Here is a 13533-nt window from a genome sequence, read left to right on the forward strand (position 1 = left end):
ATGCAGTTTCAAGTGAAGTTATCTGTTTGGTGGGAGGCAAGGGAGCTAGTGTTTCTCAGCCCAGACTCGAGATCTGGAATCAACTAGTAGCTTCCACGGATGCTTGCACCTCCATGGTGCCTCTCCAAAGTGGCCATGGTATTCATGATATTTTATTTGGCTATTGTGAAGACAGAGCTCTTAACTCCTGCAAAGAGTTGGGAAATTATTAAGTGGTCCATAAACGCAGGTTACTAAAACTTTCCCAGAAATCCAAGCAAAGCCTGAGTCCTAAGATTAAACCAAACCTAGCTTCCTGATAGACATAGTCAATGAATATTATGCACTCGTTGGGGGTAGGGATTCTTTTTCTGAGCTTGCTAAACCTCTATGGTTGTTCTGAAATTGCATGGGAAAGTCGTCTAGCATGTATCTCTGAGCTTTTGTTCTCAGAAAAGGTTTCCACACTTTCACACCTACAAAGTTCTGTGACCCAAAAAGGATCCAAATCAACCCACCAGACAGTGCCTTCAGTCAAAACTCTGGAATGGAACTACTTGGAACTTACCTTTTGGGAAATCTCTTTCCAGAACACCGTGACAGGATTGTTGGGACAGTTTTCACTCCAGTGTGGGCAAGAGCCGTAGTTCAGGTCTAAAACACATAGTTTATAGGAAATAATTAAAGTGGAAATGGAAATGTACCTTTGGGCTCATTCTTGGCTGTCCAATAACAGTGGAAGTGTTTTCCAATGACATCTTCGCCAAGGCTGAGGTTGGAGAATGGACATATCTCGACCCAATTTGACTAAGTGTCCCCTGAATTCCTTCCAAATGCTTGCCTTCCCTTCCAGATCCCAGACAGGAACAGTGTGATGGTTTTGACTCATTATTCTGGGAAATGACTACAAAAGTTTGCCCTAAAGAGACCAACCCCCATCATTCCCCTCGAGTCCAGGAACACTTAGAGAGAAGGCCAGGCCTTTGCCGGAAGAAGACATATTCGCCAGACATTTCACTGGTTTCTGGCAATTCTCTCTTGTGGAGAGTTTCCTTCTCAACCCCCAGAAGTTTGGGGACTCAGGTGGTCTCAGGTTTTCTACAGCCAGCCCCATCAGAACAGGTTCAGCTTTTAGTGTGATACAAAGCATAGTGTGGCTACACAGTTTCTATAACACTATTCTCAAGGTTATCTACCTTAGTATATAAACATTTACTGAGGGTTAGGTTCTGGAGATAGAGGGTTGAATCAGTGGGAGCCCTGCCTCCTATAGCATGTGATGTAGCGAAGACAAATACCCAGAGAAAGATTAACTTCTCCTGTGAAATATTACCAGAAAAAGTTCAGGTTGAATTTTGCCTTGGACAAGAATCACTGTCTTCAGACAGACTCTAAAGAGGAGGGCACCTTGGGGGCTGGAGAGATGGTTAGGAGCACTGCCTGCTCTTCCAGAGGTCCTGAGTTCAATACCCAGCAACCACATGGTGGCTCACAACCATCTATAATGAGATCTGGTGCCCTCTTCTAGTCTGGTGGCATACATGCAGACAGAACACTGTATACATAATAAATAAATAAATCTTTGGAGAAAAAAGTAAACATTATTTTTAATAAAAGAGGAGGGCACCTTATGCAGATAGCACGTGCAGAGGCAAAGAGCTATGCTGGGCTCTGATCAGACAAAGGGAACAAGGAAAGATGAGGCACCTGATATACGGAGGCCACACCAAGCTGAGGAATTTAACCATTAGTCTAGAGGTGAAGAGAGAAAAGTAGGTTTTAAAAGAAGATAGACACAGTCAAATTTTCACTGTAAGAAAAACTCTGCGGTGTCAGATCTAATGGAGACTGATCCAGAGGGGTAAAGAGTCAACAGTGCAGCATTACAGCATTCCCAGCAAGAGCGGGTATCAGGGTACTGGACTCAGGCAGCCTGAGCAGAGATGAAGAACAGATGGGTTTCTAGACAAATAGGGAAAAGAAAGGGAGCTCACAATAAAGAACGGGGATGACACCTTAAGATGCCCATGCTAAATATCTCCATGTATAATAATCAGTTCACCGTGTCGACTTCTAACCAAACATTACACTGCACACCTTAAGTATATATAATTTTGTTTCAAAATAACTTTAAAAGTGGCCCAGAGTTATGGTCAAGAATACATGATGAAGGATGCATTAATGTATACAGGTTAAGGGGGGCACTACTTACAGAAAAAGAGAGAGAAAGGAAGAGTGGAAAGGAGGAGGAAGAAGGAGGGAGGAGAGCGGGAGGGACCGGGAAGGGGGAGAGTAGGAAGGAGAACTGGATTTGGGGATGTCTGACCTCAACAGCATTATAAATTAGACTGTGCTTTGATCCAGCTTGCCTTGCCAACACTCACATTACCTTAATTCTCTATTGTCTCAATGTGTTGAGCTGATGGGACCTCTAAACTGGGATTATGAGGGAATCTACCCTCATGACTGTTATGGAGATTGGGTTATTTTCCTCTGGACTGTATTAGATCTCATGGAACAAGATTGGCTGCAACAAAAATGAATAATAAATAATGGCTTTCTCAGCTCTCTCTCTCTCTCTCTCTCTCTCTCTCTCTCTCTCTCTCTCTCTCTCTTCTTTATGGGATGATTTCCAATCAGTCCATTCCTCCACATATACTACTTCCCATCTCTCAGAGGCTAACTGCAGTCCTAAACTCCGAAGCTGATATTTCCAGACGACAGGGATTGCCATTAAGGGTACCGATGGCATTAGGGCATGTGCCTACTGACCTTTCAAGGTCCCTTGCCCAGCTCAAGGACCCATTCCCCTGCACCCTGAACCATCCCAGGTGATTGAGATCCTTACCAGAAGTGCTGGGGTCTCCACACCACCTGAGATCATCAGCAATGTAGCCCAGCAGCGTGTCCTCCAGGGTGAACATATTCCCCTGGACCGAGGTATACTGATGAGCCAGGTGTTTGGATTTGCTCCAAAAGAGAGTCTGAGAAAGAATAAGCACACAATTTTGTAGGTCCAAGAATAAATCCAAGGGTTGGGGATGTGGCTCGGCAGTAGAATGAGTGCTAGCATGAATGAGGCTCTGGGTTCCTTCCCCAGAACAGCAGTCAACCATTCAATCAATCAGCCTTCTCTAAATAAAAGAAAGCAGAAACTATCAAAGTAAATTCCACCCACTAAATATTCAGAGAAGTCAGTTTGGTTATTGTCTGCCCTCCACGTCCTCTGCTCAGAGCAATGCACTTGGTACTGCTGGGGTAGGAGACACAGCAGTCTCCAGCTCACTTAAAAATGGGACGGGCAGTGATAACCGTGAGTGGGTTGAGGGCTTCACTTAGTTTCAGACATGGTGAAATTTTGCTTTAAACACAGACTTTGAAAGAGTTGTACTATGACCTTCTCCAGCATATTCAAAGGACTGAAAACCAGGCTTCTATGATTCTAGGGCTTGTTCTATTTACATTTTAGCTGGTTTATATTTTTTTGGGTTTTGTTTGTTTGTTTGCTTGCTTTCAAGACAGAGTTTGTCTATGTAGCTTTTGGAGCCTGTCCTGGAATTCGCTCTGTAGACCAGGCTGGCCTTGAACTCACAGAGGTCGGTCTCCGAAATGTTGGGATTAAAGGCATGTGCCACCATCTGGCCTTCAGCTGGTTTACGTTTCTTTAAAGCCTCTTATACTTAGGTAACTTCTTCACCAACTTTCACCAAGCCTGAGTTTCCCCGCTGGTGAAAAAAGACTGACCCCTGGCTTGCCTACTCCATAGGGTGGCTCTGAAGAACTAAGAAGGTGAGGGCTGGGAGAGTAAAACTCAGTCACTCTTCAAGAGCAAATGGGTCTTGTATTATCATCTACTTGTCTATTATATCAGAATCCAGGGGAAAGTTCAATAAGTATATAAGTCTGGGTTACTTTTGTTCTTATGGGGTGGGGTTGATGTTAGACTCTTTTCTCTTTTCCCATCTCCTCTCTCCTACCCTCCTTCCCTAGATATCCTAAACCTTGAGGGCTTCCTAGTTCTCCAAAGACTGCGCTCTACCAACACCACCCCGCCAACCATATCAAATGATGCCCAATGCCAAGGTTTCCTCTCTTTCTGCGTCCTAACTCTAGTCCTGGGACCTCTTCCCTTTGACTTTTATTCTCAAATGTGAAAGGAATAACTTGTTACCTTGTTACATGGTACGGTCTGAGTAATCAACTTAATTAGTGGCTCATAGTCTTCTCCTGTGATGTTGCATGGATTCTTGGAAACAAATGCTCTTTTGAAAGTATTCAGTATCTTCTTGCAGTCGTGATCACTATAAAAGGAAATGTGGAGAGCATATTTTTAAAATATTTTGGAAGGGTCCAGTAAGATGGCTCATCAGTGAAGAGTATTTGTTGCCTGGTTTTGGTCCTCAGCACCTACACAGTGGCTCACAACTGTGTGTTCAGTTCCAGAGGTCCCGGCACCTTCATCTGGCCTCCATGGGCAGGGCACACACACGGTGCATGAACATACACACAGGCCAAACAACAAGACACGTAAAACAAAAATAAGTCTTAGAAATATGTTTGGAGCATAGATAATAGCCAGAAGTTCTCCTCCTCTGGGAACCACACACTCAGGGCAGTCAGTCCTGTACATCATCCAATCAGATGTGTATCGCATCCTCCGGGATGGAAATCAGCCTCCATGCAAAGGCTCACTGAGGGTAAAATGGCCCAAGTGCTGAATAAAATTAAGAAGAAAATATAAAGAAAACTGTTTTTTTTTGTTCTCATCCTATATCTTATATAAAATCACTTATGGTTTCTTAGTGCCTTCAGAAAGGACAAGATTTCAAAATGCCTAGCAGAGAGGACTGGACGTTCTCAACACAGAAAAGTCATAAATGCCTGAGGTGATAAACATGCCAATCACTCTAATCTGATCATTATATAGTAGTGTATATGTGGACCAAAATGCCATGTTGTGCCCATAAATATGTCCAATACTATGTGTCAACTAAAACTTCAAATAAGTACGGCTATTGCAGTTGGACTTGTTAACGTAGGACAGGGTTCAATGGTCTGTGCTCTCATGGCTTCCCTTGACCTCAGGCAATGCTGACCCTGGTTATGTTTGAGAATCTGTGGACACAAATGAAAATGTGAAAGGTTCAATAACATTTCTATCCAAAGTTTAGACCAGAGCAGTTTAAGTTCATTAGCACCTGCCTTTGAAACCTATGCCAGAAAATCATTAGGGCTCTTTCTTTTACATACATGAAAAGAAAAAGTTATAATGCTATGTACATTAATGTCAATCAAAATTTATGGGGTACTATCATGAGCAATTTAGAAAATAGACATTTGGCAGCTACTTTGCTTTCAGTAGGGTTTATGCTTTAATTCCAGTAATTACTGCAGTGGCCTTCTCAAGCACTCTCTGTTCTGAACTCCAGCTGTTGTCGACCTCCTCTACTTCCCCCTTGGAACATCTGCAGCACTTGAGGCAGAATAAGACGGGAGACTGAAGCAGAAGAAGATGCAAGGCTGAGAGTGTTTTTCACTTTGAAGAAGGCCTGGTGGAAAGGGAAGTTATCAGCACTGAGAACCTGCCACACATCAGAATTTCTCATCAGCAAGCTCTTATTTAATCATCAAAACTCACAATGCTCCCACATTATTCTTAAGCTTCTCTTAGGTCTTGTACTCCAGTTGAAATTACAGTAAAGATTCGAGAAACCCGGGGCTAAAACCTGAGGAAAGGTCTCTTTTTGGGAGTGGAGACTGGAGCAATACTGCTGGATCTGACATGAAAGAGTTGATTCTGCTCGGAAGAATTTGTATTTCAAAGAGAAAAACAAAAGCATCATCTTGCATATATCATAAAAATTGTTTTCAAAATCTTTTTACCCATTTTTTTCATTTGTAGCCAAATAAAAATAATGTTAGGATTCAAGTTTTAGGGGCAAACCCTACAGAAACACACTTTCAAAAGTGTCCTTTCCTTTACTGCTGAAACCTTTAGTTGTTGTTCTGTCTATCTATCTATCTATCTATCTATCTATCTATCTATCTATCTATCTATCTATATCTATCATCTATCTATCTATCTATCTATCTATCTATCATCTATCATCTATCTATCTATCTATCATCTACCTATCTATCATCTATCTATATATCTAATATATCTAATATATCTTATCTACCTACCTATCTATCTAATCTATCTTATCTATCTACCTACCTATCTATACAATCTATCTTATCCATCTATCTAATCTATCTTATCTATCTGCTACGGACTGGCTCAGGGGAGCCACTCAGACAGTAAGGGAATCAGGGCGAAGGCACAGGAGAAATCAGGATACGGCGAGGAAAGTGACACACAGACACTCTCAATGTTGAGACATGCTGTTGCGATTTACTTACTTCAGTGCAGGATTATATATTTCTTTTTTTACAATCAAAGAACTTGGCAAAGGCATACATCATCAAATCATAAAACAGAAAAGAACAGCATAAGACAGTTTACAAAAAGAATCTTTGAAGATGCTTTGACTTGGGCACAAGGACTTCTGCTCTCTCACACTTTACAAAACAAACTCTCTCCTCTTGCCTTCAAAGAGATCACTGCCCTTGAGCTAGACCATCTTTATCAGCTTGCAGGTGGCTGGTTGGTTTGAGATAAGTGACCTTGTGTGCCTGGGTGAGAAGAAAAAGGCTACTATCTCCCTGGGAAAGCTTTCTGCTAGGAAATTTCTAATACATAGTCTTGAATCTCTCTGAAGTTTACTTTATATTACTAACTTCAACTCTCCTCCCTTCTCAATTCTCAGGCTCAGATATTGTCAGTTTAGGCTAGGTCTTTTTCTTCCCATAAGAAAGGTTTCATAGGCCTTCAATTTACAACTGTACATATTTCTCAGGCAAATGCCTAAAGCTTCTAAGGTTTTTCCTAGTAAAATTAATTTCTTTTGTTCCACATCATCAAGGAATTGTTCTAATGATGATTCTGGCAATTCCCAGAACTGGCTACTTTTTTAAGGCTTTAATTAATAGTGGAGCAGAATTCAAAAATGTCCTTAGCAGTCTTGTTTGTATCCACAACTGCCTGGAATAGTCTGATCTGTTAGCAATATGCAAGAATCACAAAGAACACACACACAAGGGGAAAGACAGACATATGGCTCCAAGGACAGCCAGGTCGAGTCAGTACTAATGGCGACTCAGGTAGCATTACACCACAACTGATTGCCAAGGGACCGCCTGGAACACACAGCTCCGAGAAGCACGAATCCCAATCCTTCCGGCAATATTTGCCCATCCAGTCGGCATTTCTGCTACACTGGCGAGACAGCCGTGGATGTAGCATCTATCTATCTTTTCTATCTATCTATCTATCTATCTATCTATCTATCTATCTATCTATCTATCTATCTATCTATCAAACTGAGGTTGCCCAGAGGTGTTACTGGCTGTCATCTTTATCATTCAAGCCAAGCATGACCAGAAGTGCTCCTGTCCACCATTTTAACCCTGCAAACATACGCTTCATAGTCTTTACCTAAGCATGTCCCCAGACTGTGTGCACCATCTTTTTTCTTCTTGAACCTGCTCTCTGCGGTGAATCTCTCCTCAACCTTCTCAGTTATGCTTGTCTTTAATTTGTACTCATCAAGGCTCAATCTCCTCTTCTCTTATAGCAACAAAATTTCGGAGTAGCTGGGACTACAGACACACAACACCACGACAGTGGTGGCACTGGGTGATTTCGCTTTGGTTTTTGTAGTGGTAGGAATTAAACTCCCTGCACCACACATGCTGGGCAAGTGCTCTACCACTGAGATTCACTTTCCAGTCCATCCTGACCATTTTTACACGTACAGATATATAGGGTCATTACGCTTTGCAACCCATTAGCATTAATGCCCTGACCTTCCTCTACCCTACCCCTGGCTACCACAGTTCTTTCTGTTTCAATTTGACTATGCAAGGTATCTCATGCAACTGGAATCTTTATATATGGCTGACTTTACTTAGCATAATGTTCTTAGGATAGTCATGCTGTATATATCTTAATTAGAGTTGGTATTGCTATGATAAAACCAGATTATAAAAGAAAGCTGTTAACTGGGGCTGGCTTAGTGTTTCAGGCTGTGAGTCCATGAACATCATGGCGGGAAGCATGGGGGCAGGTGGGCAAACTCAGTGTTGGAGCAGTAGCTGAGAGCACACCCTGATCTGCAAGCAGCAGGCAGAGAGAGCAAGACCGATAAGGCCAATAAGACCACACCTCCAAATCATTCCTCAACAGTTCAACTGGGAACCAACCATTCAAATATATGAGGCTATGGGGGCCATTCCCATTCAAAACACCGCATAGTATGTATTGGCTCTTCTCCCCTTGGATGGCTGAACAATACCCCATTGTGTAATGTATCAATTTGACTTCAGTCAGTGGGCATGTAGGTTGTTTCTTCTATACGTTCTTTCATTTCATATTTTCCGGGAGGCTGCCATAAGTTCTACAGTGTGTCCCAGCTGCTATTAAGAAAGCTAAACATTTCTGTCCGCGAGACACTTAAACATACACAAGAAAAACATTACTCAGTATTGGAGCAAATATGCTTGGTCCTGACCTGAATGTTAGCTCTCGCCACAGGGTCTTTGGTTCCAGAACCCATTATCTTTTCACATGCATTATCCAGTTAAAGACCACGGAATCGGTTAATACTTGACATCCTTCATCCTGAAGCTCAAGGATGTGAACCCTGGGGTAAGGAATGTGGCCTGCAGACCTTTTACAATGAACTTTTTCCTCCAACTTTAAAATACTTCCTTGTTAAATCACACACAAAACACAAATGGACTCCAGGGCTAGACTTTGTCAACAAGGCCAAGGAGATGGGTAATGAAAAATCTCAGACAAAACAAAGAAAAGATGGGCCACTCTGCTAAGTCCCTTGAGTCCCCCTTTTTAGCCTGCCTATGGTACATGCTTTTTAGACCAGAATAGAAGGTAAGATCGTGTGGTTCTTCGTTAGCTAGAAAGACATGGTTCTATTTCATTCTCCAAGAGGTCTTCATTTTGTGTGACTTTTCTGAAAGCCATACCTTACAGATTCTGAATTTATTTTCTGGAAATGATGCTAGAAGCATAATACACTCAAGGGCATTCTGCTAAGGGTCTAAAAAACAAAAATAAGGTTCTGTTCTGGTTGCTATGGTCAGTCTATCTACCCAGGGTCCATATGACAAGGAAACGGTGCAAGTTCCCAGGTTTCTTTCTTTCCCTTGGGAACACTCCTCCCCAGACTGAGTCACTGGTGGCAAGCTGGTTGCCTTAGCTCCTCCTCCCCTGGACAGGAAATGTATAGGTTGTTTGTGGAGATGGTTGGTAGTATATAAATGGGAATCAGCTCTGCTTTTAGAGAGATAGAGCAATGTGACCTCATACCTAAGCCACATCTTAAGTTTCTTCAGCTCATCATAAATAATTCCACAGAACACCAACATCAGATAAAGCAATGGTAGATTGTAATTCAAATGCAGACAGAGAGAAATCACAAACATGAGGAAACGATGTAGAACCATCCTTGCACATGGCTGATAGAAGTGACAGCCACATCTTAACCTGTACCGACCTGAGCTTCATGTTTACAGCCTGGTGAAGAGAATCATCAAGATTTTATATCAAAGAATTTAGATGCATCCCGTCATCTCCCTGACATTGTGCAGGTAAAGCCAGTCTCCTTGAATCTTCTCTTGAACGGTAAAACCAAGTTAGACCCCGCAAGCTTCCTGGAAACCACACCTGCCTTCCCCCCCAGCCCCCCGCCGCCTCATGATAAGTATTTCGACTCTCACAGAGGGCAACAAACCCAACTCACACAATCCTAGAATGCTCCCAGTGGTCCTGAGTTAAGGTCTAGACAGTAATGAACTATCTTGGGGCGCCAGAGAATCTAAAAGTCGATGACAGTTGGAATGCCTTCATGAGTGTGTGAGCTGAACAGAAGTTCCGCAAGAAGCCCCAGGCAGCCTTTTGATTTGATGGAAGGAAGGTTTTTCTGGTGGAGGAGAATCTTGGTCTTAGGGCAGTTTTTTCCCCTCTCTTTCAAGCTGGAGGCTTGCAGGCTTGGCATGGAGTAAGTTAGCCTGCATGTCAGGCCTCCAGGTCGATGGTGCGCACTCCTCTTTCCTACCCCTCTCTTGTCGATGGCCCTCACTCTACTGCTTCCACCCCCATGGGTCATTTCTTATAGTCTACCCCTCGCTCCTTCCCTCTCCACTAAGTTACTCAGGGTTGGTTGATTCCAGGTGGCCAAAGTTGGAAAGCAGCAATAGGGGAAAAGAAGGGCAGTCGTGACCATGGCATAATGCCCCTGCGAGCCAGATGCTGCTCAAGATGTCAATGGCTCATGCTTACATCAGAGTCTCACACCAGCTACTGAGGGGGATTCTAATCTCTTAGAAGAGACCAGAGCTCAGAGCAGCTTAGGCCTTGGCCAAGGTCAGTTAGCCAGCTACAGAACTGCTTTGCAGGTCAAATGTTCTCTTTTTTTAAATGTTTTTATTGAGCTATACATTTTATGCAGTCCCCTCTTTACCTCCCCTCTTCCCTTCTACCCTCTCTCATGACCCCCACGCTCTTAATTTACTCAGGAGATCTTGTCTTTTTCTCCTTCCTATATAGATCCATGTATGTCTCTCTTCAGGTCCTCTTTGTTGTCTAAGATCTCTGAGACTGTGGACTGTAGGTTGGTTATTGTTTGTTTTATGTCTAAAAGTCACTTATATTTGTCTTTCTGGGTCTGGGTTACCCCACTCAATATGTTTTTTTCTAGATCCACCCATTGCCTGCAAATTTGAAGATACTATTTTCTACCACTGTATAGTACTCTAATGTGTAATGTGTACCACGTTTTCTTTATTCATCCTCCAGTTGAGGGGCATCTAGGTTGTTTTCAGGTTCTGACTATTAATACCATAAGGACATGTGCTCCATTGTGTTCACAGCAGCAGATCTTCTCTTTTTGCTAGACAATGCTGCCTCCCACAGGAAAAATAAAGCTATGCAGCTACGTTCAAAATCGGCTTCTGGAAGAAAAAGTTTGATTTCCAGGGCAGTTGCGTCTCTAGACCACAGGAGATATTCAAGAACAGAACGGGACCGTCATTTCTAGGTGCTAGAATAACACGACTTGGGAAGGAAAAGGCAAAGTGTTATGCTGAGGGGAGACACATATATGTGTGTGTTTGTTAAACCCGGTTTATGTGGACAGCCTGCACTGGGTATCCATCTCCACTCTAAATGTAAACCACTCCCATAAGAACGACATTTCTACCTCCATAATGTGTCACTCCTGTGGGAGGCTTTGACACCTACGCCCCCATTCCTTCAACACATTTTGCTCTCGAGGGAGTAGGGATACACTTTTTATGAACTTTTCAGCTGTCTAGTCCTCCAGGTCAAGCTGTCTCTGCTCAAAGAAACAAACACGTTCAGGCACCCTGCTCTTAGGACTAGAGAAGGAGGGGGAGGTGGGGAGGGGGAGAGAAAAGGGAGGCGGGGAGGAGGTGGAAATTTTTAATAAATAAATTAATTAATTAAAAATAAAAAAGAAAAACACATTTGCTAAGTACACTCTAGCCTGAATTTAAAGGAAAGACTGCCACCTTGTGGGCGAAGTGAGTGATTGGCGAGACACAGGAAGCAATGAGGAATTTCTAAAGAGGGTCTCAAGAAAACAGCTCACACAATCAACTAACCAGGGCTCGTAGTGCTCAGAGAAACTCAACTACCAAACAGAGAGCCTGACCCAGGGTCCTCTGTATATACGTTATGATTATGTAGCTTAATATTCTTATGGAACTCCTAACAGTGGGAGTGGGGACTGTCTAACTCTTTTGTCTGCTTTCGGTATCCTTTCCGTCCTACTGGATTACCTTATCCAGTCTTAATATGAGGGGATGTGCCTAGTCTTATTATTATAACTAGATAAACCATGTTTGTTTGATATTGATCCCTGGGAGGCCAGCTTTTTTCCTGAAGGGAAAGGAGGAGGAGTGGATCTGGGGGTGATGAGAGGTGTGTGGGGGAGGGAGGCTAGCAGGATAAGAGGGAGGGGAAACTTTGGTCAGGATGTAATATATGGGAAAATTTTAAAAAAGGAAACTCCAGTTTTAAGGGGTTCCTGGAAATGGCCAAATCAGAAATCTTGAAAAATGCTTAGTTAAAATCTGCCATGTGAGAAGTGTGGAGGGTAAATCCGAGAACGAGATAAAGACCATGAAAGTTATAAAGCGTGTTACAAAGCCATGGGAGTGCTGGGGTAGGGGCAAACAGTGTTCAGCCTTCTATAAGGGGAGGGGGGAAAACGTTAGATGGCATTGAACAAAGACCTGAAGGAAGACAGAAGCTTAGAGCGCTGACATTCACAGGAACAATGTTCTGGAAAGAAGGTCCTAGTAGTTGATGTGTTAAAAGGAACCTTTTGGCTGGAGCAAAGCAAGCAAGGAGGAACTGATGGGAACAAGGAAGAAATGCAAATTTGACCTTCATTGTGGACTCCTACTTAGGGTAGAGTTACGGCAGCAGAGGACTTTGTGTACAGGAAGTAGAAGAGATCACTGAAGTTCAAGAGAATTCTCTGCCCTTTTTGCTGGCTGGAGTCTGAAAGAAGGTGGGGCAGAGGCAGGAAGATCAGAACTCCTGACAAGAAGAGCTGACTGTGCACTGTGGTGGGGGAAGGGAAGATACCTGGTCAGGATGGGGAAAAGCAGACGGGCATAGTGATGCATACTTTTAATCCCAGTACTCAGGAGACAAAGGCAAGAAAACCTCTGAGTTCAAGGCTGGCCTGGTCTACAGAGTAAGTTCCAGGACAGCCAGAGCTAACACAAAGGGGAAAGGAGAGGAAAAGAAAAAAATTTTTAAAAATGATAGATTCCAAGTCCACTGTGGGTTTCTAGTGAATGGAGTATATGTGATCATATGGTGTTGGACAAGCTATCGGGTCAGTAACTAGAAGGCTTGTGACTGAGGTACTAGAAAGATGGAGAGGCCGTCAATTAGAAGAGAGTTTCCAGCAGAAGTGGCCTTGACTATGGGTTCAATTTGGGACAGCTGGAGCTTGAAATTCCCATAAGATGTCCACGGGAAGTCATAGACCAGAGAAAGGTGCTTGTGAGAAGGGCAACGAAGAGATGATGATGATGATGATGATGATGATGATGATGATGATGATGATTGATGATGGGCTCAATGGAAAGACTGAGCTTTCAGGCTTGCCAACGTGAAGACCGTAGAAGCTAGAACACCCACGCCATCAAAAAGCAAAATGAAGAGTTGTGAAAAATGCTTAGTGAACACAACGCGTCAAGCTGAAAGAGGGGCTCCACATCACAAGCCCACCTGATACCAAAGGAAGAGGAAAACGGAAAGAGGGTTTCAAGTACTGGAAAGGAAGTTGTGCCAAAAACTGCATGGCTTCTACATGTAATGGAGCAGAGGCACAGAGAGAATCTGTTTCTTTGCTTATATCAAATACTGTATCTTGAGAATTTATTTGGGAG

At 43.0% G+C, this 13533-nt stretch overlaps 1 protein-coding gene across 1 annotated transcript in view; it reads right to left on the reverse strand.

Moving 5' to 3' along the window:
• The window catches only part of Cd38 (CD38 molecule), a 53618-nt gene that overhangs the window by 8468 nt on the left and 31617 nt on the right, over nt 1-13533 (reverse strand). Inside the window, exons 2-4 of the mRNA XM_087909058.1 lie at nt 4151-4280; nt 2828-2963; nt 548-633 (exon numbers count right to left, since the gene is read on the reverse strand). Of these exons, the coding sequence (XP_087765184.1) occupies nt 548-633; nt 2828-2963; nt 4151-4280 (352 nt within the window). The remainder of the gene's footprint in view (nt 1-547; nt 634-2827; nt 2964-4150; nt 4281-13533) is intronic.

The sequence above is a fragment of the Myodes glareolus genome, chromosome 8, assembly GCF_982192425.1.
Source record: "Myodes glareolus chromosome 8, mMyoGla1.1, whole genome shotgun sequence".
NCBI lineage: Eukaryota > Metazoa > Chordata > Mammalia > Rodentia > Cricetidae > Myodes > Myodes glareolus.